This window comes from Apteryx mantelli, chromosome 7, assembly GCF_036417845.1.
Source record: "Apteryx mantelli isolate bAptMan1 chromosome 7, bAptMan1.hap1, whole genome shotgun sequence".
NCBI classification, from domain to species: domain Eukaryota; kingdom Metazoa; phylum Chordata; class Aves; order Apterygiformes; family Apterygidae; genus Apteryx; species Apteryx mantelli.
Window position 1 is genome coordinate 13627228 of NC_089984.1, and position 25927 is coordinate 13653154.

Sequence of the window (25927 nt, forward strand, 5' to 3'; positions counted from 1 at the left end):
AATTCATCTGCCTTGCCATTGCCTTTCAACTTGATCAGACTTATTTCAGACATAGTTTTTTCCAGTTCCGGACTTCTGAACAGAGTCTGCCAGTTATGCTGAATCATATATTGCCTGTGTGACATGAAGAACTCCCTATTGAGAGTTTGCAAAATAAGCAGGATTTCAATTTGAGGTGAAGAGGCAAAAAAAAAGCTAGTGAAGGCATGATGGTCTAATATCTGAATTAATGAGTATAAAGGATTCATACTAAATGAGACTTCCGGATAAAAGGTCACAGTTAATTTCTGCATTTAGACAAAACTCGTACACACACATAATCAACTTTTGCTTTTATAAACCAACTATTAGTTCTGCAAGTGTAATACCTTGCTAGAAGTTGCATATTGGTCCAATTTAAAGTGGACCATTTTATGGAGTTTGCCTTCTTAAAGTCCATTTTAATGTTTATTCCAAGAATGAAATCAGCATAAGACCTTTTTAGCTTTTTTAAATTAACTTTTGTCACACAATATAGGTTTTGGATAAACTAATCTCTACAGCAAGAACACTTCGTAAGAATTTTTAAATGTTGAAAAAAAAATCTAGTTCATTTCAGTACTAGAAAGCTAAATTTACCTGACAGCATTCTGCTTTTAAAGACAGGTTGTCATTGCAATGCATGGAAATGAATTATGTTGTGTCTTTTGCTTTATTTGCAGGCTGTTTTTTGGAAAAAAAATAAAATAAAAAAAAAATCTTACATCCTCGGGGCTTTCACTTTATCGGACATCTTTTAGTGAGCTTCTTACTCTAAGGGTATTATTTCTGAAGTCCCCACTCTTCTTCCTTCCAGACAAATTCCATTATGTGTTGCCAATAACAATGCCATGTCACTCTGTTAGGAATTAAATTAATGCATGTTCAAGTTGCTGGAAGATGGATGATGCAGTAGAAATATTTCAAGTAACCTTAAAAAAATACATTCACTTAATGGCTAAAAATAGGACGCTTCTCTTCAATGCTTAGATTTTTACAAATGAATTTCAGAATACCAATAGTAGCCCTGTGGATAGAGCCTTTTGGGGGTTGGGGAGAGGGATTCTTTTCTTTAGAAACAGTGCTGGTACAGTGCAACTGCTGAAGAACAGAATGGTTGCCTATATTCTTCTGTAAGTAGGTAAGATATTTGGATACTAGAAGACTCAACATAATGTGTTTTCAGCTCTGGGTGACTTTTTTTTCAATCCAAGCCAGTCAGTTGCAAATAAACTAGTTAAATCCTGTTAGCTTTCCTGGATGTTCATATTGAAATTATATTTTTAATATTATGGAATCAGTGTAAATGAGATAGGCATTCACTTAGCATTCTCATCCAAAATTTAGCAAGTGAATGAACTTGCCACTCCTAAAGGCTGGCTCTGCTTTAAAGAATGTATGTGATGTTGATGTGGAGAAGGTTGTGTTCTGATCCGCACACAGTAACTCGTCAGTGGCTTCTGACTTGTCTCTGTTCCACTTTAAAAACACTACTGGGACATGCCCTTCCTGACTTTGACTGTTTTTCCCACTTCATTTTCTTTTTGTTACTTTAAAGTCTTAATTTTGCAAGCAAATGTGTTACTTTATATGAATTGTCTCTTTGAACTCCATGGAACTACTTGGGTGAAAAGAAAAATAAGCCAGTCTCCAAGATCAGCCCCTTATTTTTTGCATTTCATTGAGATGGAGACAGTCTCTTCCAGGCTGTATTGCATCAAGTGTACAGGGGGTACTACTTTACTGTGTATGGTTCGAAAGGATAATGGAAATACACTACTGGGACTGTAGAAATTCAGAAAAATCTGTATATTTATAGGTATTTTTTAGGGAGGAGAATAATAATCTACAAAACTTGTAATGTTTTGAATATCAGAGTATGAGCAGATACAAAACTTTTTTTTTCTTAAGGTTAAGAATATTGCTGCATCTGAACAACTAACTAAAACAATACTTTCCTGAAGGTATCAGTTTAGCGCTTCTGTCTTTAAAGTGTAGTACATAGGGAAGTGTGTAAATATGCTTGCCAGGTAGCTGTGGGGAATGTACCATCCCGGCACCTGTGTAGATTTCAAGGCTCAGGATCTCCCCACAACTGATGTGAAGGAAATGGTTGCTGCTAAGCCTTAGAGTTTGGGGTCATGGCAATGGAGACACCAGGTAGTGGCTTGCCATAGTACTGCGCTGTGTAAAGACCCCTCTGGACAGCCCCTCTGCGTCTTCGTCGCGTAATGCTGAAGTGCTTGCCTTTAATGGGGCAGACTATTTTTCAACTTGTATGCATAAGTTGTACTGATTGAAATATGTCAAAAAAAAAAAAAAAGGTTAAAAACCAAATCACAATTTGTATGTAGCCTAACTACTATTCACTTTGTCACTCAAATCCTCCTAATCACTTTTGTTTTCCAGATTGTTTGAAGGACGATCACCAAGGAAGCCCGAGAAGCTTAAGACCCTTTTCTGCTATTTTAGGAGAGTCACAGAAAAAAGTATGTCCTTTAGTCTTTTCTTTGAGCTGCAAAACAGGTACAGGATGAGTTAAATCTCATTAAATTTAGAAATGGCTACAGAATCACAGAATCACAGAATCGCTGAGGTTGGAAGGGACCTCTGGAGATCATCTAGTCCAATGCCCCTGCTCAAGCAGGGTCACCTAGAGCACGTTGCACAGGATTGCATCCAGGCGCGTTTTGAATATCTCCAGAGAAGGAGACTCCACAACCTCTCTGGGCAACCTGTTCCAGTGCTCTGTCACCCTCACAGTGAAAAAGTTTTTCCTCATGTTCAGATGGAAGCGTCTGTGTTTCAGTTTGTGCCCGTTGCCTCACGTCCTGTCGCTCGGCACCACTGAAAAGAGTCTGGTCCCATCCTCTCGACACCCTCCCTTCAGATACTTGTACACGTTGATAAGATCCCCTCTCAGCCTTCTCTTCTCCAGGCTAAACAGGCCCAGCTCTCTCAGCCTTTCCTCATAAGAGAGATGCTCCAGTCCCCTAATCATCTTTGTAGCCCTTCGCTGGACTTGCTCCAGTAGTGCCACATCCCTCTTGTACTGGGGAGCCCAGAACTGGACGCAGTACTCCAGATGTGGCCTCAGCAGGGCTGAGTAGAGGGGGAGGATCACCTCTCTCGACCTGCTGGCAACACTCTTCCTGATGCACCCCAGGATACCATTGGCCTTCTTGGCCACAAGGGCACATTGCTGCCTCATGCTTAACTTGGTGTCCACCAGCACTCCCAGGTCCTTCTCCGCAGAGCTGCTTTCCAGCGCAGCATTATAATGGAAGTTTCTAACAGGAGCCAGCATGCTGAGGACACGGGTATTCATATTTGTGTAGCTTCCTCCTGTGTAGATGATGCATGTAATTTTTTTTTTTTCCATGGAGGTTATTCTGTCTTTTTTCTTTGTGATATATGTAGGAATGTGTGTATGTATGTATACACACATATATACATACACACACATATGTGTGTGTTCAATATATGCACCCATTTGCTGCAGTGTATCAGAATGAGGATGCAGAGGGAACTTAGAAACATATGTAGTCATTAAAATCACAGAGATACAGCTAGGTTCTGTTGCACACTAAAAGAATCTGAATGGAGTTTTGGATTTCCTGCTGTATGCACATCTTGTACGTTGACTATGACATTTGTAATTTTGAGGAGTTTTCCCCATCTATGTTGTTATTTTATTTTGTTCCCTTCTGTTCTCCTAAAGGAAAGCTGTTGTGATGTTTTCCCAGGTTAAAATAAAATAAGTGATAGAGCAAGATGTGAGATATCCTCAACTCTTTTGGAAATTAGCATGATATTTTCCCTTGGTGTATTTAATCAGATCTTCTGTTGTTACCATGAATTTGAACATTTGCTAAGCTCTCAAAATTTACTAATTTTTATGAAAGAACTGTATCAGAGCTTACATATTGTATTGGGGATAAACGGATTATACTGTGGTAGCATACATCGCATCTGCAGCAATCTCTTATTATAGTAATTTTTCAATTATAGAACATTTTCTTTACGTGACATTTTCTCACTATTAGCTTCACGTTTTCTCAGAAGGGTTTGTTTTAAAAGAAAAATAATTTTAAACTATTAAGTGGAAATCCCTTTACTTGATTCAGTCTGTCTTCAGTATTTATATTTCCGCCACAAATTAAATGCAGCTACGTGCTGTTTCAGCTATCAAACTTTAAGCAATGTCTATAGAACTAAATCTCTGAGGTCAAAAGTAAATTATGGTCTGTGTATATGACTGAGAAGTATAGTGTACTGGCTTTTTTTACACTTGAGTAGTAATGTTTTAATACAAACCAAATCCTAAATTTATGCAGCTGTCCCTGCCCATGCATATGAAATCTGTTGGGAATATGCTTTATGAAACTATTTGTATTAAATTTCTTAACATTATAATTTCAAATCATATTTAATGAGATTTTCACATGCAGTCATCTGAATTAAAAATTTGCATCGTACCTTTAGAAGACCCCATTTCTTGTTCTTTTCTGTATAATGAATTAATAAGACTCAAGTAACAGCCCTATAAATTACTTTCATAACTCTTTTATAATAAATGGTAATTGAATTCCTTGTAACAGAATGCAGTAGAGCCTATATAAGCTGGTCTTTGTGCTATGCTTAATTTGTAAAATATCACCACTGATATACACAGTGCCCTTGAGGGAAAACACTTGATTACTGAAAGTTTACATTTTTTAAGAGCAAGCAACCCTTCATTTTCCTTAAACCCATATGATTTCTAAGAAAGTTGTAGGGTTATTTAATGCTTTTAGTAGGATATGTTTGTGCCTTACAGGTTAAGTCTTTTCAATGTTTTTTACAAACTAATACAGCAGGCTTAGTGTAGCAAAGAAATAAGTCTCAAATGAAGTTTTTGTTAGGATGGCATCACCTAATAAAAGGTTGATGTTTTGTTTCTGTAGCACAACTGAACTTTTTTTTTTTCTTTACTAGAGCAAGGAGAGAAGATGATTGTGCATCTTCCCTGTAATGAGTAATGACTCCTCTTTTTCTCTTGAGTGCAGGAGTTCTTCCTCGTTTGCAGTACAGTGAATTTCACTAGCATCCGGGCAGGGTCAGAAACAGCTGTATTTGGAATCTACCGACACTGTGTCTTTACTGAGACAGTAGGGCTTGCTGGGAAATATGAGGTGGTTTTCCATCTATCCATAGCTTGAGTGCTCTGTGCATTGCCTGTAGACCGAAAACAATAGATAGACCAAATCTCTGATATATGACTTCTTTTCTTAAGTGGCAACACATTTTACTCTCACCTCAACTATCAAGTCCTTTTAGTAAAGCTTATAGTTTAAGTGAAATCACTTAAAGTAATTTTTCCTTGATCTGGAAAAAGAAAAATACTCAGACTGCAAAGGGAGACATATTGGTTATTGGTAATGTCTTACAGCCACTTCAGTGCTTTTGACTGATGCAAAGTACATAAATAAAAGGAAGTAGAAGCAGAGAGGTGAATATTTTGGTCTTCATGTTAACTGTTTTCAATTTGAGCGTGGGCTGTCAGGGGAAGGTACAAAGCTGCTTTTGAGGAAAGTTAAATTCTTGTATTTCTGCCAGTAACCACGTCTGTGGTAGTTTTAAAAGCTTACCAGTTAAAATAATCTAAGGACTAAAGCTCTAGCAGTTAATGTATTTTCCTCTGGGGTTGGTTTGCCTGTAGAACCTACTGGATTGGTGACGTTTACAAGGCAGAGTCTCCAGGACTTTCCAGACTGGGAAAGGTAAGTCAAACATACCATTAAATAAAAGAAATTGCTTAAATTAGTGATAGCCAAATCCTATTTTTAAGGAACTGATCGAGTCCTGGAAGTGTTGCAGGAAACAAGGTTTGGTATGGGTTGTTACTGAGAGGGGCCCAGAGGGAAGTGAGTGAACTGACAGAAGCTGTTTGGGTGCTCTGAGGTTTTGAGCATGTTTGTTGCCTGTGAAGTCAACAGGTCTCACATGAATTTTTAAAACAGTAACACATCTTTGGTGCTGTTGGTTGCGTGGGGAAAAGGAGCTGGGACTAGTGGTCCCTTGATTTCAGAAATGACAGGGAATACAATGAAGTATGGGTGATAGCCACTACAGAAAGATTGTTACAGCTTTCCCACTGGTTAGCAAGTTCAGGTGGTACAAACTTGTGTGAAAAAGGGGAACTTCAATTTCAGATTTGGGGTTTTATGGTGAAAGATGTGGAGAAACTGAGGGGTTGACTGTGTTAAACCTTAACAAATCCTTTCTGAATAGCAAATACATTTCTTTAATCAGTTTTTAACCACCTTATGCGAGGGTGTATAAGAAGCTAATGTTTTTGAATGGATTCTTTTAAAATGGATGTCTGTGTGCATAGATTCTATAATCATCTTTTCTGTACAATATCTTTTCTCCAATCATAAGATCTCAGAAAAAACTGTCTAGATTGCATGTCACCTATGAAGGCACTATTGAAAGCAATGGACATGGTATGCTACAGGTAAGTGTGTAACAGTCAATATGGCTTTGTGCCATGCTTTTGTCATACTTCTGTGAAAAGTTATTTGTTTATCCTTAATTGATTTAAATAAGATATTATGCAGTGTAAAAAAAATCCAACAGTCTTATTGCAATGTTCCCTAGTTCATCTAGTTTTGCAAATGTACCTGTTACAGAACTAGCTGACAGAAAAGCACAAGCCACAGACAGCTTCAGGTCTTTTGGTTCAACCAGGATCAAAGATTGACAAGCTAAAAGTTTCCAGCTATGATCTTGATGAGCTGTCAAGGTTTTTAGTTTATTCGTTAAAAATGATTCTTGTGCCCTAGCTGGTGACCAGTTCAGTAGTTCAAGAGACTTTTTTGCTGCTGCCAGCACCACTGTTTCAGTCTGGGAGCCAGTCAGCTATAAAACAGATTGATAAGGAGGATGTCCTGTCCATATCTATAGCAAGGGACATGTCTGAATTTTGGAATTAGTTAAAAGTTTGTCTTCTAGAGTTAAATTACAAAAAAAGTTAAAATTTCTTAGCTGGGAACAAGTGATTAAATGTAAGAGGAAGTGAGAAAATTAGAGAGCCTTTTCTGAAAAAAGCAGATGCTAGAGAATAGTAGAAAGTTAAAATTTTCTACTAAGACAGTTAATGTGTAAATAATGGAAGAAATCCTCATCATAAGTTACGAAAAAAAAAAGTGAACTTGTTTTTGTAATCTTTTATCTTTCCCCTTTCTGCTATTATTGCATTATTTGTTTTGGCTGAAAATAGACTTAGTTTTTCAGGGAGGGGACTGTCAGTTGTGCCTTTGTGCTTGTAGAGCAGTTGGGGTGATGGGGGTCTCTCTGTAGGTATTGCTGCAGGACAGATAATAGAATAATTAGTTGCTTGAATATCCTGGTTGATATCCAAGTAGGATAGCTCAAAAATTGTTCATGAGCAGGGAGGAAATCCTGAACTTGAAGTGCTCAGTTGTTTGATCCAGTATGGTGTATCTATCAAGCGAGACCATCACTCACTGGTGTTTCGTTTGGTCTTTTCCCTAAACCTTAAAATATCTCATGACCTTATGAAACTTAAGCAGCCAAAACATATACCGAAGTTATTATAAACTCAGCAATTGCTTAGCAGTATTTGTTTTTCTACTGTCCTCCTAATCCAACTAACTCTAACTTCAAAGGAAAGAGAAGTTTAAATTATGCCTTTTCATGTACTGTTTCCGTTTGTTGCACTCAATAGAAATAAATATTGCCTAGGGACTGATATTCTCCCTCCTGGCTATTTCAAGTCTTACCAAACCAAACAAGCGTGTGTGTGCAGTGAAGGACTCTCCCAGCAGCAGGGAGCAGGACAAGCAGGGCTGCTCCCTCGGGGAGACGAGCCGGGCGCCAAGGGTGGCCGCAGCGCAGTAGGGCCAGGTCATCGACCGCGGCACAGGAGCAGCGGCCAGGCTTGGTGACGGTGCTTTTGCCACAGCGAGTGGTGGGCGGGTAGACGCAAGGTGACGAGTCGGCTCCTCGAGGCCAGGCCTGGGAGCCCGGTCAGCAAGTCGGGATCGGCAGAGGATGGGACAGGGCTGGGCACGGCCCTACATCCAGCGTTGATAGGGGAGATCCTGCACCCTGGGGGCAGAGGGTGGCGGTGGGGAGCCCCTGGTGCATAATTAAGTAGGAGTAATTAAGGCCTATCAATGCATTTGGGGCCCTGACCATTGGGTGGCTTTGTTATTATTGTTATTATTACTGTTCTTTTATCATAGTCAAATTCAGCAAATCTTCACGTGCTGAAGTCTGTCAGTGTTTCCAGGGCAGACTTCAGGGACTCTTGCTGATCAGTGGCTGCCTCTCAGGCTGCTTCACCTTGAACCTGACAGCTGAACTACCTTGTAACCTCCACTGACGTTCATGCCACTCCAGCAGCAGGGTGGTGAATTTGCATAAACAGCAATCACTTTATAGAATAAATCAATTGCTTTTAAAATGGTTATCTACATTACAGTGTAATTTGTGAAATATGCCCTATTGTTACAGAAGTTAGAGTCCAGAGCTTCTCTCTTTTGGGCAAAAACTTCAGTGATCAAAATGACTTGCCTTGTACAAGTGCATTTCAAGGAGAATTCATAAGAAATTATTCTAGGTACAGAACAGCTGATACAGAGGTAAAGTCGAGCTAAAAATGCTTCAGGGTGGACAGCTGGGGCAGAATGCTTGTTAAAGGATAATTGATCAGAGTCTGTAAAATTCAAGAAGAGAATGTTGTAATTTGCTGTTTCATTTTTTACATGTATTGAAATGTGTCCTAAATACATGCTTTTCAATTAAAAAAAAAATCTTAGCTCTAGAGCATTAGAGATACAGAACTGTATTTTGCTTTATAATGTCTCCATTTTCTAATTTTAAGTTGTCTCAGAAGAAGAAAAGGAAAAATGAAAAAGGCATGCGGTTAATCAAGCACTGTCCTGCTGCTTTTATTTTCAAGTGATAGCAGCTAAACAAAACTATAGCAGAACAATGTTGAAATTTGTATGGGACTCTATTTACCTCACTAAATGAAAGGATGTTATAGTGTTTGCTTATCTTATAATCTTCCTGAATATATTTTTTGTTAGGTTGATTTTGCAAACCGTTTTGTTGGAGGTGGTGTCACTGGGGCAGGACTAGTACAAGAAGAAATTCGCTTTTTAATTAACCCAGAACTGATTGTATCTAGGCTCATCACTGAAGTCTTGGATCACAATGAGTGTCTTATCATCACAGGTTAGTCTTTGTGGAAGGTGTTTCACATATCATTCTGGTTTTATGTTGTGTGTGTGTATATATATCTATTGCAAAATGAAGTTTAAAATGTTTAAGTGTTTTTTAAAAAAAAAATAAAAGAAATTCAGTACTCATTTAACAGTGAGTACCCTTCTCCTAAGGGTACTCCTAATGAGTACCTTCCGTCCTGAGACCATAGGGCCTCTGTTTCAGTAGAAGTTTTGTGAAGGAATTGTTTAAAAAGAGAAAAAAAAGATGACAGCAAACAGCCAATAGATGTTATAAAACTTCTTTATCATATATATATATGTATGTATATACACATATATATATACGTGTGTGTGTGTGTGTGTGTGTGTTTGAAGTTTCAGCATTTTCAGTCCTAACTAAAGAATACTGTAGTGTGATATAAATAAAAGCTGCAATTACTAGCTATTAGCTTATGCTTCTGTTGTGCTGAAAGCAGGGGGGATTCTGTTCCTTTCTGAAATTGGTAACATTTGATGAGATCAATGTGGTTGAAAACTCCTCGTGAGAAGAGGAACTGGCTTCTAGTTACCAAATAGAGAAGGAGGTGGAAAAGGAGAATATCAGTATTCATTAAAAAGGATTTTAAATCAGTAAATGTCTCTGAGAATGTTGATCTTGCAAGTTATGCGTTTCTTTTGACTGTTAATTAAACAAAATTTAAAAACTAAATGCTTTTCCACTGTATGTTGTGAGGCTGTGTATGGAGATGTGCCGTCTGTCCAGTGCTTCACCGAAAGTATTTTTCCTTTCATTTCCATCTCTGTCTTAACATTTGGAATGTTTTATTATCCATCTAAGTGGATCAAAACAGCTAATTTCACTATTAAAAGGTTGGAGAGGCCCAAATAATGCTGTGTGTGTCTGTCCTACGCCCTGTAATGCAGTGAGCAGCTACGTGCTTCCTGATGGAAGAATAAAGTGGATCTAATTTATTTACTGTAAACAATAGCTATAAATAAATACTTGACCACAGCGATCCTCTAGGCAAATATTATAAGCGATTATGTATATTTGATATTATTCAGCTTGCTATAGTAAAAACAATCTTATATTTAGTTACCTGAGCTGCCTCGACAGGCAGGAATTTGTGGAGGTGTTGGAACAGACTCTTTGGAACAGTCCTTCCGGAGCACTCCTCCTTTCTCTCCCATCCATGCCCAGTAGAAATTTGAGCTTAGATCTTCCAAATCTTACCCTGGTCACAGAGCAATCAACTGTATTTAGCAGAGCATCTCTTGGTTTCGGTCTTAACCTTGGTAATCTTTCTGAAGAAAGACATTCTTTTTCTTACCCTGCCTAAATTAATGCCTTTCTGTGAAAACTTTTTGACAAATGGGCTTTTGTGATTAATTTTTAAAAATTGAGTCAGAAAATTCTTGGCCAGGCCTAATTTCTGCCATGTATTTTGGGTATGGTACTGTAACAGGATTAACATATTGAAGTATTGACCTTTGGATGAGGCTCTTCTGGGGAGGGTAAAAGTAGAGTGCAGCTATCTGTCTGTATAATAACTGACTGGGGGAAACAGTAAATTAATGTTTTGAAAGGGCTTCTTCCTTTTTCCTGGAAAAAAAAAAAATTGCGATGAAAAGATAAAGATGACTTTTTCACTGCAGTAGTATTCTTTCAGTTTTACTTTATTACAGTGTTTTGCAATTAATATCTGTGATACGATGTTCTCCTCCTCTAATGGAAATGGCTATTCCATCATCTTCATTTCATCCCTGGCCTTCTTCCAGCTCGGTTCTTGGCCAAGTCTCCACTGCGTGTCACCACTCTCTGGATAAATTATATTCTTGCTATGACGCGCTTGACTCAGTGGCCTAATGAGTATAACTGTGTAGCTTAAATTTGCAGAAGAGTCTGAGAAATTGGAAAGAAATTCAATTTGTTGTGATTGCATGGTATCTGGTTAAGATCATTGCTGTAATGAATATGGAACTGGTCATGCAAAGAGGCAAGTTCTTCAGCATGGGCATCTACCTGCAGAAATGTCAGCCGCGATGTCAGAGATTCCAGTGGCTGCATTTCTGCTAGGTTTGCTCTGGTACAGCTGTTCATAAGTATCAATATTTTTCATTCAGTTGGGGTTTTGGAGGTGGGGGGGGATTGGTTGTGTTTTTGTTGTTGTTGTTTTGTTTTGTTTTTGAGTTCATATATACTCAAGAAGGGTTAAGAGCAGATAAAGCTGTGCTCCATGATTGCTTTGAATCTAGAGATGGAATAATGGCCGGTCCTCGCTGCTCTGGGCAATGCTTTTTCAGAAACTTCTATGCACATTATCCATGCAGTAAGCTAGGTCAGGCAATTTTCAGCCAAAAACAGCTGAAAATCAACACGGGGGAAAAATTGTTTTTCAGCTGGATTAGTTTGTTGATCATGCCACTGTGTGGAGAGCCAGAAGGCTAGAGCTGGCACAAGAGAAGGATCAGAAGGACTGACTGAGAGGGAGAGCAGGGCCTTCCCCTCACCTCTTGGTAGTAAACATCTGTTCATGTTGGCCTGTGGTGACTGCAAAACCTTCTGGGCAAAAAAGCACAAAACTACCCCTGTGTTTTTCATATGTACTTCCTTTTATTGGGTGCTAGTGGTACTACTTACCTCCTGCCTTCAGAGTTATGATTTCTAACTCATCAGAAATACTAGTAGGACAGTGTGGGTTTTCCCCCCCTTATCCCTGGGTATTTTATAATGCAATATAGATTATATGCAAATGCAAAGTAAGATTCTGAGGTTTGAGAATGGTGTATTTATTTTTAGTCATAATTGCAACTCTTTTTAGATGGATGAGCGCTAGCATTTGGCAATTTCACTGTTCCTCTGCTTCTGTAACTACTGCAAGTTTTACTAAAAATGTATGTTTGAAAGATTTTTGTATATATTTTTTCTTTTTGTCTTGTGTAGGTTTCTTTATTTTGTAGCTTCTTTCTAAAATTCTGATGGAACTGCAATCATGTGCTGTATTGGTGGCTTGGGTTTTTTTTTCCCCTTTCCATCTTTTTATGGGAAGAAAAAGGAGATTCACCAGAAATGTTTGCACATCTGATTCATTCTGTATTACGTCTATTCCCCCAGCAGCAGCAGTTTGTATCCCTGTGATTCACAGGCAAAAGTACTTCCAGCTGAATAACCATTTTGTCTGACCTCTTTCCAGAGCTTCACTTATGAAAGCCCCTTGATTTTCATTAACTTTTGGTTTTGAGACATGAGTTTAGAGTTTGTATGATTTTTTTTGTTTCTGTTATTGATATATATATATAATGTTTGCTTGTTTGTTTGTTTCTTGATGCTTTCCTCACCAGAAGCTGCATTTTCATAAAAATGAATGAAAACAATGACCCTTTTAAGAAGCAAGCTTAATACTTTGACTGTCATTTAATCCATCCCAATGCAATATCTTGATAACTCAGTCTTTTCACATGCTAGAGCCCAAAGGAAATCAGCTTTTCAAAGTTGAAGTTTTTCTGGGCTGTTGGAAAGGTCAAACGTTTCCCTCGTTTGTCTTTTCTTACTATTTGCTCAGACACTTTTCCCAAGCATATCAATAAATCTAAATTCTTCCTAAGTCAAGAAAAATATTACTAAAGGCTGATAGCCTAAAATTTGATCAAGAGACTGACTTCTGAATATTTAAGCTGCTCATAGTAGTCTTTTGTATGAGGGCATGGATATGTATGAATATATAGGCATATTCTGCCATCACAACTTCGGGGACTTTTCTTTTATAAGAGGAAGGCAAGTCTTGGTGTGGAATTTCTGGTGTGAGCAGTTTCTTTTTACCATCTCATTCATTTTGAATAGCAACTTCTCAAATTAGCATTGAGGGGAATTTTTGTGTCCCCAGTGTGGTTTATCGTCTAGGTAAATCTAAATAAATAAAGCATGAGTTAGTAACAGGGCAAGTGAGTTGAAGGAGCATGGTAAGAAGTTTTTTTCAGTTAAAATGAACTTGGGTAAATGGAGAAAAATGTCTTGAAATATATTCATCATTTTTAAATGGTTTTTAACAGCTTATGTTTTATATGCTGAAGACCACTGAAAGCAAGCATTCAAATTTCCCTGTCAGTTGAGGTTAGAAGTGAATAGTTGTATGTTTCTGATTGTTCAACATTTTTTTCTATTTACACATTGGAAGACTGAGATTAAATTTAAACATTTGTGTTCTTAGTTTCATCCATCTTTGCAATAGTTATGCATGACTCTTTTCTTAGTAATCAGACACTTTGTTGTGCTGTCAATTATTTTGAATGCTTACAGGTCTTTCTAAAACCTAATTTTCTGTTATATTTATAGGCATAGTTGGTACCACTGTCTGTGATTAAGGGGTTGCTTAACAGTTCTCATTTGGTTAATATTGTGCCAAACTGTACCCTGTATGAGCTGAAATTTTCTAAGCAAGGTATTTTCTGCAATCCTCTGCTTTTGAAATTCAACCAAAAATAATTCTGCTGTTGTGAGCCCAAAACTAGGGGAAGACTTGTGGTTTTGCTGTGGTGTTCCTTTAGAAGTATTTCTTTGAAACATTTGTGCATTGCCAAGTTTTGAAGTAGAGACCTGAAGTTTGGCAAGATGGGGTGAAAGGTGGCTTTTGTAGAAGGCATGTGATTCTTTGCCTCAGTTAAAATGCTCCCCTTCTTGCTCTTGGGATAAACCTTTAAAAAGTAGCTTGCATACTAGAGTATGATAGCTAAAATTACTAGAGATCTTAATGATTTACTTTCTTACACCCCTTAATGCTTGCCAAGATGCCCTGCTGGTCGTCTTCATAGAGCGGCCCAGTATTTAGGCTCTAGAACCTGGATTTGTTGGGTCCGAAAGCTTTTGTAGAAGTGGCCTCTTAAGAGTGACTGCCACAGCTGAGAGCAGTGGCTCTTCAGTGTGTTCAGTGCCATTAATTGCTGTAATATCTGAGAATTCATGGCAGGAACCATAGTTTTATCATGCTGCACAAATGCAAAACAAAATGATGACAAGAGGGAAAGAGGTATGGGGCAATGAAGACTTGGAAGTGTTAACAGTGCTACCGCCCCTTGCGTCAGGCTGCTCTTGGGAGGTTGTAGGGTGTCAAACTGAGGAACGCTGGCACGGCTAGAATGCTCCTGATCGTAGGGCTTTTCTTCGGCTTTATGGATTTTAGGTTATGCTTTAGGAAAATAAAATTGTTCTGTGGAAACATACGGCTCACCAAATACACTTTTTATCATTTTTATATTTTCTCCTTGTGTTTCCTAGAGCTGTCACCTCAGCCGTTAGCTAAACTGTGATGTAGTGTTGCAATGTTTTGGATAATAGAGTGACTATTTTATCATCATGTTTACAGGTAGTAGCCTCAAAGATGCTTCTAGATTTGAGTTGTGCTAATTAATAACTTGTCATGTAGTGAGCCTGGACTGTATATAAAAGATTTGTTTATCCCTGATGCACTAAGAATTTCTTTCCTTATCCTTGCTTTGCTACCACTAGTATTTCAGAGCGAATTCTAAAGGTTACCAACTTGCCATTCTATCAAAAACTCTGGAATTGCCTTGAGTTTTGAAAGCTTAGATTTAGCGATTACTATTACATCATTAAAACTGAGAAGCTTGCTTGCTGCTGTACTTAAGCTTCCTTTGTTACAGCGCCTCTGTCCATGCGTTCCAGGAAAGCTAACCCGGTGTTTTTCACAAGTTTGCTTCTCAATATGTTTTAGGAATCTCTTTTTCTCCACTTGGATCTCAGAAAAACAAAGTCCTGGTGAAAGGAAGGCACCCAGTGTTTGTTAAACAGATATTAATCAGTAAAACTTCCATGAAGAAAGGCCATTTGTAGAGACGCTATCCACCTTTGGAGTGGCAAAGTTGAGAATTATCTTCCAGTTGTATACTGGACAGCATACATAAGAGATTTGTGTTTCTAATGTTCTGCGATGGATGCTAGCTATCACCTGTGGAAAAGAAGCTTGTACTGGTTACGAGAAGACTTATATTCACATACAGATACGAATCTCTAGCTTCCACCCATGCTCCTGAGAGTGTTGCATGTTCATTCAGAGAGGCAATGATTCCTGTGAAAGAATATTTGCCAAGAGGAAAAATATTTACAAATTTTGTGTATAATATGGAACATTACTTGCGTTTCAGGTACTGAGCAGTACAGTGAATATACAGGCTATGCAGAAACCTACCGGTGGGCAAGAAGCCATGAAGATAAGACTCCAAGGTAAAGTTTCATGTAAATATATCAGCTGAAGGAATAAATAACTGTCTAAAATCTTGAAAAATTGGTGGCTTGAGTATTTCCTAGCCTTTCTCCTCATAGAGAATTTTACTGTTTGCTCCTGCTCTCTTCAGGAGAGCCAACAAACTGAGTAACTTACCTCACGTTACTCAACGATCTTCCGTGCTTTCTTGATGCTAATGGTACCTGCCAATGTGTCAGTTCTTAAACCAACAACTTCTACGTGTTTTTAATACAAAATTTTGTTAACCTATTGACTGAGGTGTGGGTTGATAATGCCTCACGAGATGTGTGACACTTGCATGGCAAACTAAGATTTAATATAATGAATCTGAGTTGAAAGCCCTGAGTGTTGTGGGTTTTTTTTCTTTTTTTTTTCTCAACAATGTTATCATAGCGTATACACAAAATTATGCATTTGGTATGGGAACAAGACAAGCTGAGGAGAAATGAGCTCTTTTGAAACATATGCAATGTACTCTCTTATAAATATTGGAGGATGATGGAGCCATAGTGTCTTTTTTTTTTCCTGACCTTGCAATGTTCCTCTGTAGTTAATAAACAGTGCAGTTTAATTAGATTGTTTCACAATTCTACTCTGATGTTCAAAGTCTAGCCAGAGTATTTTTACTTTTATTGGGAAGCCTTTTGTCTCTTTCCTGATGCTGCTGCATCCTTCTTCTCCCCCCCCCCCAAAAAAAAAACCAATACAAAACAAAAAAACCCTGCTCCATTGACTGTTATGAGCTTCACCTTTCTGGCTTCCACTAGCAGAGAAGCTCTGCAGAGAGTTGCTTATTTTGGATCCTGCTTATATGGCCACTACTAAACAACTAATTTTATTATCCACTTTTGTCCTCCCTCCGATTTTAGGGATGAATGGCAGCGACGCTACACTGAAATTGTTGCTATAGATGCGTTTCATTTCAGACGTTTCCTTGATCAGTTTGGTCCGGAGAAAATTAGAAGAGAGCTCAACAAGGCCAGTAACATTTTATTACAGTCAGCAGTCTAAGGCTGTTTCATTGATACTTATAGTACCTTTTCAGTATTTTTGTATTGTTACTCTCTTCAGCTAAGGATGTTCTTGCTTAATTGTCTTTTATAGAAGATGTACTTTGGGGTTTTGCCCTCTAAAGTAGAAGCTTTTCAAATAGAAGCACTTGTTCTTTGATACTCTACACAAAGATGTGTTTTCTTTAATGTTCAAAAATATACACAAAGTTTGGATATACCTGTTTCTAACTCTCTGTTGTCCTGCTTCTAAAATATGATTTAAATCCTCTCCCAGTGTTTTTACAGGATTGAATTATGACTGGCTCTGCTGAACCATACCCACCCTTCCAGTTAAAGTGGAGAGGGATGTTTTAACATGGCAAATATGATGCCCCTTGCTTTTCTTCCACCTTTCATGCTAATTCTTGGGGTACTATCATGTGCAGATGGGGTTACTTTCCCAATTGTGGCAGATGCTTTATCCTATTGCTTGGCTGGCTTGGTTTTTGTTTGTATTTCTTGTTTAGCTGCTGTGTATTTTCTTGAAGCAAAAGCAGTCTCTTCCCAGCTCTCAAGGTTGTTCTTTTCCAATGACCAGTAATTGCCATCAGTGAGCTGTTTATAGTTCTGTGGCCTTAGCTTTCAGCTCGTGTCCATGTTTTCAAGGCCTTTGCTGTTATTCCATGCTTAAACTGTGCGTCATAACAAGAGACACCCAGTACCAAGCTCTGTTTCACAGTGCAGATTCTCATAACAAGCTGATAACACAGCTAACAGGCCAGAGCTGGGGCTTTGCACACTTAGCGTAAGGCACGGTTAGTGTAAGGTCTGTGGCCTGTTATAGCAACGGCAGTACTATTTCACTGGGCCATTGAGTACAAGGATGCTCACACAGTTGTTATTGTGCTTATATTTGGGTTAAAAACAAATCAGTACTAAAGTCTGTTTAGTGCACTTCTACTTTTATAGATGCAACAGGCCTCGGCTTTAGCTAGAGGATTAAAAATAAGGGGACACTGCTGCAGTTGTTGAAGTTTCCTGCTTTCAGGAGTATGTTGATAGGCAATAGAATATAATAGGATGTATCTAAATAAATTCCACCCTGCTTGAGTATTTTCCTAGCCATCCAGCTAGAAAGGGAATGCACCTTAAAGGCCATTGATTCCCCCCCCCCCCCCGAAATAGCGTACAGTGATGAAAGACTAATTTAGCTTTAAAACTTGAGCTTCATGACTAAAATAACATTCATTAGCTTGTTTCTTTATGGTTGATAATGAAATTAGCCCTGAAAATGATTGTAAATAAATGTAAACTTCAGTGACATCTTACTACAAAGTTCAAGTTACCAGCTCTACTGAATTTATAATCTGCATACTGTTTTCAATATTATTGGTTGGATTTAAAATTTGGAATAAATTACAGTAGATTAATGAATCTTCCATACAGTGTGTCAGTTTAGCTGATGTTGTTTGAGAACTGGTTGGTATTTTAAGAAAACTTTAAGCCTCAGTTAAAGAAATTTTTATTGTGGTAAACAAAGAATTAAGTTTAATGGAAGTTCTATGTTAATTTAACAAATCAAATGTGTTTGAATGTACTGTATTAGGAATTTTTTTCAATTGTTTGAGTCAAAATTAATATTACCCTTAAGAGTTTTCTGTGGTGGTGAAAGCAAGTTGAGGGAGTAAGTTGTAACTCTATATTTCCATTACAATTTAATAAAATAGGGCTCAGTAAACAAAATGTATGCACATAGGCTGTGAAATACAAGTGTATCAGGTATTACTAGACATAGCTTAGCCCCCATTTGTTTCCAGAGGGTCTTTTGACCCTCTGTTACTTTGTTAGACGTTAGGAAATGATCGAAACAACTTGAATAAAATAATTTTTCTTCCAGACTTGTATTTTCCTATAAGCACATATGTTGTCGCCTTTGCACGCTCCATTTTTCTTAAAGAACCAGATGTTCACTGTCAGTCAAGTTTCTCAAATGGCAGCTGTGTTAGGGTGACCCCTATTTCTGGTTTAATCCATGCCTGGAAAACAAGATTAATATTGCCTTAAATCAGCTGCTCAGAATGAGAAGAAATCCCATTCTGTCTGATTTCAACATCAGGATGTGCAGATACACGTGTAAAAGCTGTCATCGTTTTATCCTTGCTAGCCCCTTGAGGTTATTGCCTAATGAAGGCTCTCCCTAGCAGTATTTTTTTTCTAGTTAGAAATTCCACCTTCCAAATGCTAAGGAACAACTGACTGATAGTTGGGCTTGCAATCCCGCTCATAAATGTCATGAAATCTCTTTTGATAGCCACTGATTTAAAAGCCTATAGCTTCATCTTCGGCAAGAAATGCTTCCCTAAAAATTATGGTATGGTTGTTTTAAACAGCGTTAACTGTGAGAACTATATTGAGCAGCTGTATGGGGGGGAAAAAAGGAAAACAACTGTAAATATCACACACTTTTAAATAATATGACATACCATATATATAGAATTATGTACAACTTGAACAGATTCGTGTTGTTCAAAAGCACCAACTTTTCCGCTTTCCATATGGAAGCAACAGCTTTAAAACTCTGCACAAAAAAGCTTGCAGGTTTCTGTATTCTTAGGTGAGAACTACTTAAAGTGCTGATGCACTGTTTCTTTTTTAGAAAGTGATTAGTTGTTTTAAATTCTTTATTTAAAGACAGCTTTACCCTTCATTCGCTATGAAAAATCTTATGAGAGTACTTCCTTCAGATATTTTCTTCATTGTTGCTGGAGCCCTTCCAAGCTTTTGCAGACTTTCTTACCGTTTCTGACAAGACAGTTTTTATTCTCCATGTTTTTTCCTGGTTAGTTGAGAAATACATGCTTGTTAAATAAAAACTGAAAAGAAAACGGCATCCTTTTGCAGCACCAATCCATATCTGTCGCTGGGAGGATGGAGTTTGAAGAATTATTTTTCCATGCAGCCAGTGTAATAGCTTGCTTGGCCCTCTCATTTTATACAAATGTGCTTTGGACATTAAGCACACTATTAGTTCTGTCTTTAGAGAGAGCTTAAAAAGCTGCACCTGATGGAACAGGTAATTTGTAAACACTTGTGTAAATGCTCCTTTTGCAAACACTGAGTCATGGTATGCTGCCAAATTATAACTAACAAGTCAGAATTTACTGCTTAAATCAGATAGGGGTGAAGGACATGGATTTTTCAATCCATATCAGACAATGTATTCAATAAATTTTTGTGCCATCTCAAAAACTTCAGAGGGATGTATCTTTTCTTCTGTATATGTATAGAAACATCTGCTGTTACTCAAGACATAAATGACTCAAGACAAAATGCACTCAAGTGCGTATCACACTTTCCTCCTCCTTCATTTATTGTATTAGACCTGTATTTTAAGATGCCATTTTGCATTTTGTTTTCAGTATTCAGGAATTTTAATAATACTGGATAAAGCAGTCGAGCCGTCATATGTATTAAGTGAGCTGAAAAGCAACAAACATGATATAATCTACTGTTAAAGTTACATTCTCTGTTCTGGCTAATCTAGAACTTTTCTGTAATTTTGATGAAATCCCTGGGAGTTTGCGCTTTTATCTAATTTTTAGCTTGGATCCAAATACGGAAAAATTTCTTCTTGCCTTAAATTCTTTAGTTCTACTGTGATTGACCTTAAATTTAAAGGAAGCCTAATGCTGTATTGAATTTATTTGAATTTTAGTTTACTAGAAGATAGTCCTGATTGTTGTTATCATCTGATTGTATGAAAACGTTGCACCAGATTGCCTGTCAGCTTCATCTGCTGATTCTTGTGTGCCTGCAGGCCTACTGCGGCTTCTCTCGACCCAATGTTCCACCTCAACATCTCTCTGCAGTAGCCACAGGGAACTGGGGATGTGGTGCCTTTGGAGGGGACTCCCGATTAAAAGGTAAATTGTAGCAATACATTAATGCCCAAATGAATCAAATAACTTAGATTTTGATTCTTGGGCGTATTCTTTTTTGTTAACGGAAGTACATTTTTCCTTTTTTTTCACTATTTATAATTTTAGACAAGAATTGGAATAATAGCTAAACTGTCTACAGAACTGGTTCATTAACTCTCATCTTTAGGCCTTGAGTAACTTGTGGCCTTAAACAATAAAACGCTTACTGCTTTTATATGCCATTTGTAGTTGAAAGTTTGAGGTAGGTGCATCATGTGAAATGCTGTGTTTACAGGGACCTATAACCCTGAAAACTTCAAAACCATCTATCTGCAGTATTAATTCACATAAGAACATATTCATTGTAATTCTCAGTCATATAAATCAATTGACCTTTCTGGGCCAATTTCTTAGACTAAACCTCAAATATTTTCATCTCTGCAAAGCTGCTTTAACTAAGTACCTGGTAACTTACAGGGTTTCCAAAACTCCCTGGCAATGCTTAGTGTTCAGTCTTGCTCCTTAGTATGTTGCTGTATGCCAGAGAGGTTCCCAGGTTACCCACAGTCACTTGGAGACGCTGCGCTCTCTCCTGATTCACCTGCTAGCCCTCACTTTTCCATGTCCTTTCTTTAATTAGAATATTTACAGTGCAGCAGGTATGGCATGCCTGCATTCATTTAAGACTCTTTTCCCATCAAGTTAAGGACTGATGGATCCTGACACTTAAATCAATGTGCTGATTTATATAATTCTATGTAGAAATTTACATTTTGGTTATTGTCAAACCCCTGGAGAGTATTTAAAATTTGTTTCTCTGAACAGCTTTAGGTAGTTATGTTCTCAGATGAATAATTTTCAGGCTACCAGCTTCATTAGTTTTCTTTCCGAACGTGTTTTATTCATTGAGAATCTATTTTTCTCTCAGTGCTCATTGATTTCATGACAGCTGTCTTTTGGTTTCCATTAGATAAAATGGATTGCCAAGTTCAGATCATCAATATCAGGAGCAATATTTATTGCAGGATCTGATCATATTTGATTAAGGATTCACCCTAGGAAGGTTTAATAAACGTTTTAATTTGCATGAGACCTTTCTTGGATCTCAATTGTAGTACCCCATGTATATTTATTTTCAGCATATGTGTTTCTGCTAAAAATACTGCTCATCCAATATAAAACATTATTTGTTCAACATCTGGATGTGAATTGTAGAATAGGGATTGCTCACTGGAATGCTTTACTTCCTCTCCCCCATCCATCAGAGCTCAAAACTGAGGTATACTAGCAAAGACCCCCAGAGCTGAGTCTGTGTGTTGAGGTAACCTCTAAGAAAAGAATTCGTAGATGTAGACAAAGAAATGGGCCATAATCGTGTAGTGCTTCATAGATTAGATGTGAACTCTGTCCAGAACAAGAACATGTAGAGGCTTGATAAAAGTGCATGTTATATATCTATAACATTCTGTTTTATTTTAGCTTATATCTTTATTTTGATCTTCCATTCATTATGTTTTCCTCTGGTTTTGGATCAACTTTGTTTTTTGCAAAGTTTGCCAGCAATAACATTTAAAAGCAGGTTACAGCACTGCTGCTGTTCTGAAAACATTTGTCGAAATCTATGCGTGTACTCTCAAGCCTTCTCTTGTTCTTTTGTCAGGCCTTACAAAGAAGGAGACTGGCCCAACTTCCACTGAAGTCAGCCTTTTTTTAAACTGAACTTAATTTCTTAGCTGACTCTGCAAAATCAATGCTTAATAAAGAGAATTTAAGGACAGTGATGTGCAGTGGAATATGGAACTGGTCATTTAATATGTGGCACTTCTTTCTGAGCCAATGCTGACTGGGAACAAGATGACTTGATTCTTTTTTTTAGTAAACTGAGCTACGAAAAGGGCACGGTAGTTTAAAAAGCATGTGTGCTTTTTTTTGTCAGAGTGGTATTTGATGTGTGATAACCAAATGAAGGCTGCTCTTAGTTCACATATACTCCCTACACACTCCTAAGTGCCAAAGGTGTTTATCTCTTTTGTCCTAAAATGTTATATGGGGTTATTTTGAACTGCAGAATCTCTCAATGGTTTCACTTCACCATGGCCAAATCTTTTACAGTGGAGAAGTCTTTTACAGTTTATAGGATATCGTAAATCCTTCATTTCAGAAGATATTTTAGAAAACTGAGGTTATCAATACCACAGTTTCACTGAAGCCCAAGGAAAAAACTGTTGTTGGCTACACAGGCTAGACATTGTATTGCAATGACAAAATAGTTTTTGTAATTTAAAATTGTGCTTTTTCCTATAACATTGTTAGATATACACCATTGTCATTTCAAATGTAGTACCTGGATCTGTAGCAGAGACTTCGGGACAGCCAAATAAGCCTGGCTTTATAAATGAAAGACCTGATATTTTAACAAAACAGACAAATCCCAGCTAAATTGTAGATATTTCCACAAGTTTTCAGTATGGACATAGGACTTGAAATATTGAAAAAGTATGTTTAGATAACTGGCAGAAGTTGGAAGATCTTGGCTAGTTTTTCAGACCAGAGGATAAATTAGCAGTTTGTAGATGCAGAGGGTATGTTTAATTGTCTAAACATCAGAAGTGTTGTTTTATTGTTTAAAATGCAAAGGAAACAATCTGAAGTGAGGCATCTTGCAAATACCTAACTTTTAGTGATTGTGAGAAAGCACTGTTTACCTGAATCAGCGCTCTTATCTATCTGAGAAAACAAGAGTTCATTGGGAGGACTATCATCAACTTTAAAAAGACCCTTGTAGAACTGGTGGAAGAAGGAAAAGCTTGCATCTTGCCTAATGTAAATGCATGTGATATTGTGGCATTGTAATTCTAGATTTACAGAATAGACAATGATACCAAAATAATAGACGTGAATTCCACTGTAGCACTGTGTTCTCCTTGGCCCTGCTGTCTCTGGTGCCGCTTTCCCCGTGCCGATCTCTCTGGGCTCCTGCTGCTGCTGTGCCGCAGTAGTGGGGAGCGCCGAGGGCACACCGTGGTCGCCAGCGATAACCCCCTTTCCTCCGGAAAAAGGGCCTGGAGCACAACGAAGTTGCCCCACGTGTGGAGACCTGGGTCCCTAGAGGGGTCGGGGCTGTGCTGGGTGGTGGAAGGGGCTGTGTGAGCACAACCCTCCCTTCCGGTGCGGTTAGATGGGACGGGGCCGCTGGGGGTGAGGGGCAAGAGAGCCCCGGCCCCCCAGTCCCCGCGTGGGGGCTCGGCCCCTGCTCCTGGGACACCCTTCTCGGTGTCGGCAGCGGGGTGCCTCCAGTGGCTGTTGTGTACCGCCAATGCCCGGGAGGTGGTGAAGCCTGACTCTTGCCAGAACTGTTTGACCCTCGTTTCATGAGAATTAGAGCAAGTCACAAAAAACAGTAGGGTTTTCTTGACGCTTTTTGTGTAAGGCAAAACTGTGTTGTTTGTTTGGCGTGAATATGAAGATTCATTAGATTCTGATCCCCTATGCAAGCTAGTTAATTAGGCCCTTTAAAAACTGAACTACTGAAGCTTTACCAAATCCACAGCTGGTTCAGTAGTTTAATTAAAATATCATTCCCAGATTGAGATTAATTTCACATGTGAATCATGTAATTTATAATTTTAGCTATGGGTTTACAAGAGTTTTTTGATTAAAGACTGCAGAAGTTTAAAAATGTGAGCTAAGCTATGAACAGCTTCCTATTTAATTTCCACTAGCAGGTAGTAGTGCAGTACATTCCCTGTTTTATTTCAAATGAATTTTTTCCTTTTCTACTCAGTAAGTAAAGTTAATTAAAATATGTGATTAATATTGTCATTGGACAATTAATATTGAAATTGTGTCCCTATGATCTGAAACAAGACAAGCTCTAGTAGATTAAATAGTTGATAGGGATCCATTATTTGGATTGTTGTAACACTATCTGAAATGAATGTGATTGATTGTATTTGCTGGTCGCACTCCCAGCTTGCAGTACTAGTTGATGAAAGAGCTGCACTCTTATAATAACCTGGTGCCACCTAAAAGCGTCCTGGTTTCCCTTCCCTGTCACCCCTGCTCTGGGCTCTGGTGCCCTCCTTTGCACTAGCTCTGGCTCTGGCAAACCCCTCAGTTTGCCAACTCAACTGCTAAAGTAGCAGAAAGCAACTAGCTTTTATTCCCCTGTTGTATAACTTTTCTGCCAGGTTAGAGAATGGAATTGGCTCAGTGAGATGTCTGAGCACCTGAGATGCTGCGAAATAGGTAGGAGGTGGGAAAGGGGAGAACGCAGGTGGGCCAGAGCCACCCTCTCCAATTGCAGAGAGTCATTAGCTTGGCTCAGCTACCTCACTGACCAGTACCCTAGATGGTTTCTCAATATAAATCTTAAAAAAAAAATTCTATTTTTGAAATAGGGAGCATTCTTCTTTCTCTTCCATATAGAAAAACAGAGTCTAAGTTAATTTTGTAATGTTACCCATCAACAGAACATGGGATGCAGCTTGGTCCAGTGGCTTGGAAATAAAGCTGGAAATTAAAGAACACGAATTGCATTCGTGAAACCTCCAGCCACTTTTTATAGGTCAGAATGAGCTATAATATTACGTGCTGCATGCTTTTATTATAGATTAGATGGAGACTTTGCATTGTGCTATAAGAGGCTGCAGCATCATAGATTTCCTCTTGGGAGATGTAAGTTGGGTCAGCCCTTTCCAGGCACAGTCTATTTCCCGTTCTGTGTTGCTTGCTTAGCAAAAGGGTTTGCTCCATTTCTTCTTAAGGGTGGCAGAGAATGGAAATTGTCGCATGCTGATGGTTGCGCTTTACCCCTTTCCTGCTGTGACTCAGCCTAAGTACCTTAAAACAGGATGTAAGGTGGTGCTCTGTTTTCTCGTGCTGTAGCACCCACTCACTGGATAGCTAACGATTGAGTGCTGCTTGGGAGAAAAAAACTTTGATTATTAAAGGCATTGTTTATGCAGAAAGATGTGCAAGGTGGTTGTGTCCTGTGACTCCAGCAGAGTACTTCAACCCTCTTACCTGCAGTGTTGGGTTTTCTTTACTTTGTTTTAAAAGTGGAGTTAATGCTTACCCACCCACTGTTTCGATGGCTGTGTGGTATTCACCTGAGACTGGTGGTATGAATATTTGCTGTAGGCTTAGGCTGTGCTTTTCCCTTCAACAAATTTTATCCCATGTTCAGCTGTGTAATCTCTTTCTGTTTTTTCAGCCTTAATACAGATACTGGCAGCTGCTGAGGCTGGACGTGATGTTGTTTATTTTACCTTTGGGGATGTGGAGCTGATGAGAGATATTTACAGCATGCACACTTTTCTCTGTGAGAAGGGCCAAACTGTTGGTGAGCATAAAGAAATCTTTTCATGCAGCAGACATTTATCCTTCTTTAAGTGGAAATTGTCCAGTAAGAACTATTGTCATCAAGTCTTGAACCCAAGCAAATTGGTCTTAGTTTATTTGCACCTGTTTCCAAAGTGGGGAGCTGTTCTGATTCA

General features: G+C 38.4%; 1 protein-coding gene across 5 annotated transcripts in view; it reads left to right on the forward strand.

Annotated features, from left to right (window-relative positions):
• The window catches only part of PARG (poly(ADP-ribose) glycohydrolase), an 82544-nt gene that overhangs the window by 52638 nt on the left and 3979 nt on the right, over positions 1–25927 (forward strand). For all 5 annotated transcript variants that reach the window (XM_067299820.1, XM_067299821.1, XM_067299823.1 and 2 more), the window contains 8 exons: positions 2428–2507; positions 5720–5780; positions 6442–6517; positions 9120–9267; positions 15417–15495; positions 16387–16495; positions 20327–20432; positions 25645–25773. In XM_067299820.1, the coding sequence (XP_067155921.1) occupies positions 2428–2507; positions 5720–5780; positions 6442–6517; positions 9120–9267; positions 15417–15495; positions 16387–16495; positions 20327–20432; positions 25645–25773 (788 nt within the window). The remainder of the gene's footprint in view (positions 1–2427; positions 2508–5719; positions 5781–6441; positions 6518–9119; positions 9268–15416; positions 15496–16386; positions 16496–20326; positions 20433–25644; positions 25774–25927) is intronic.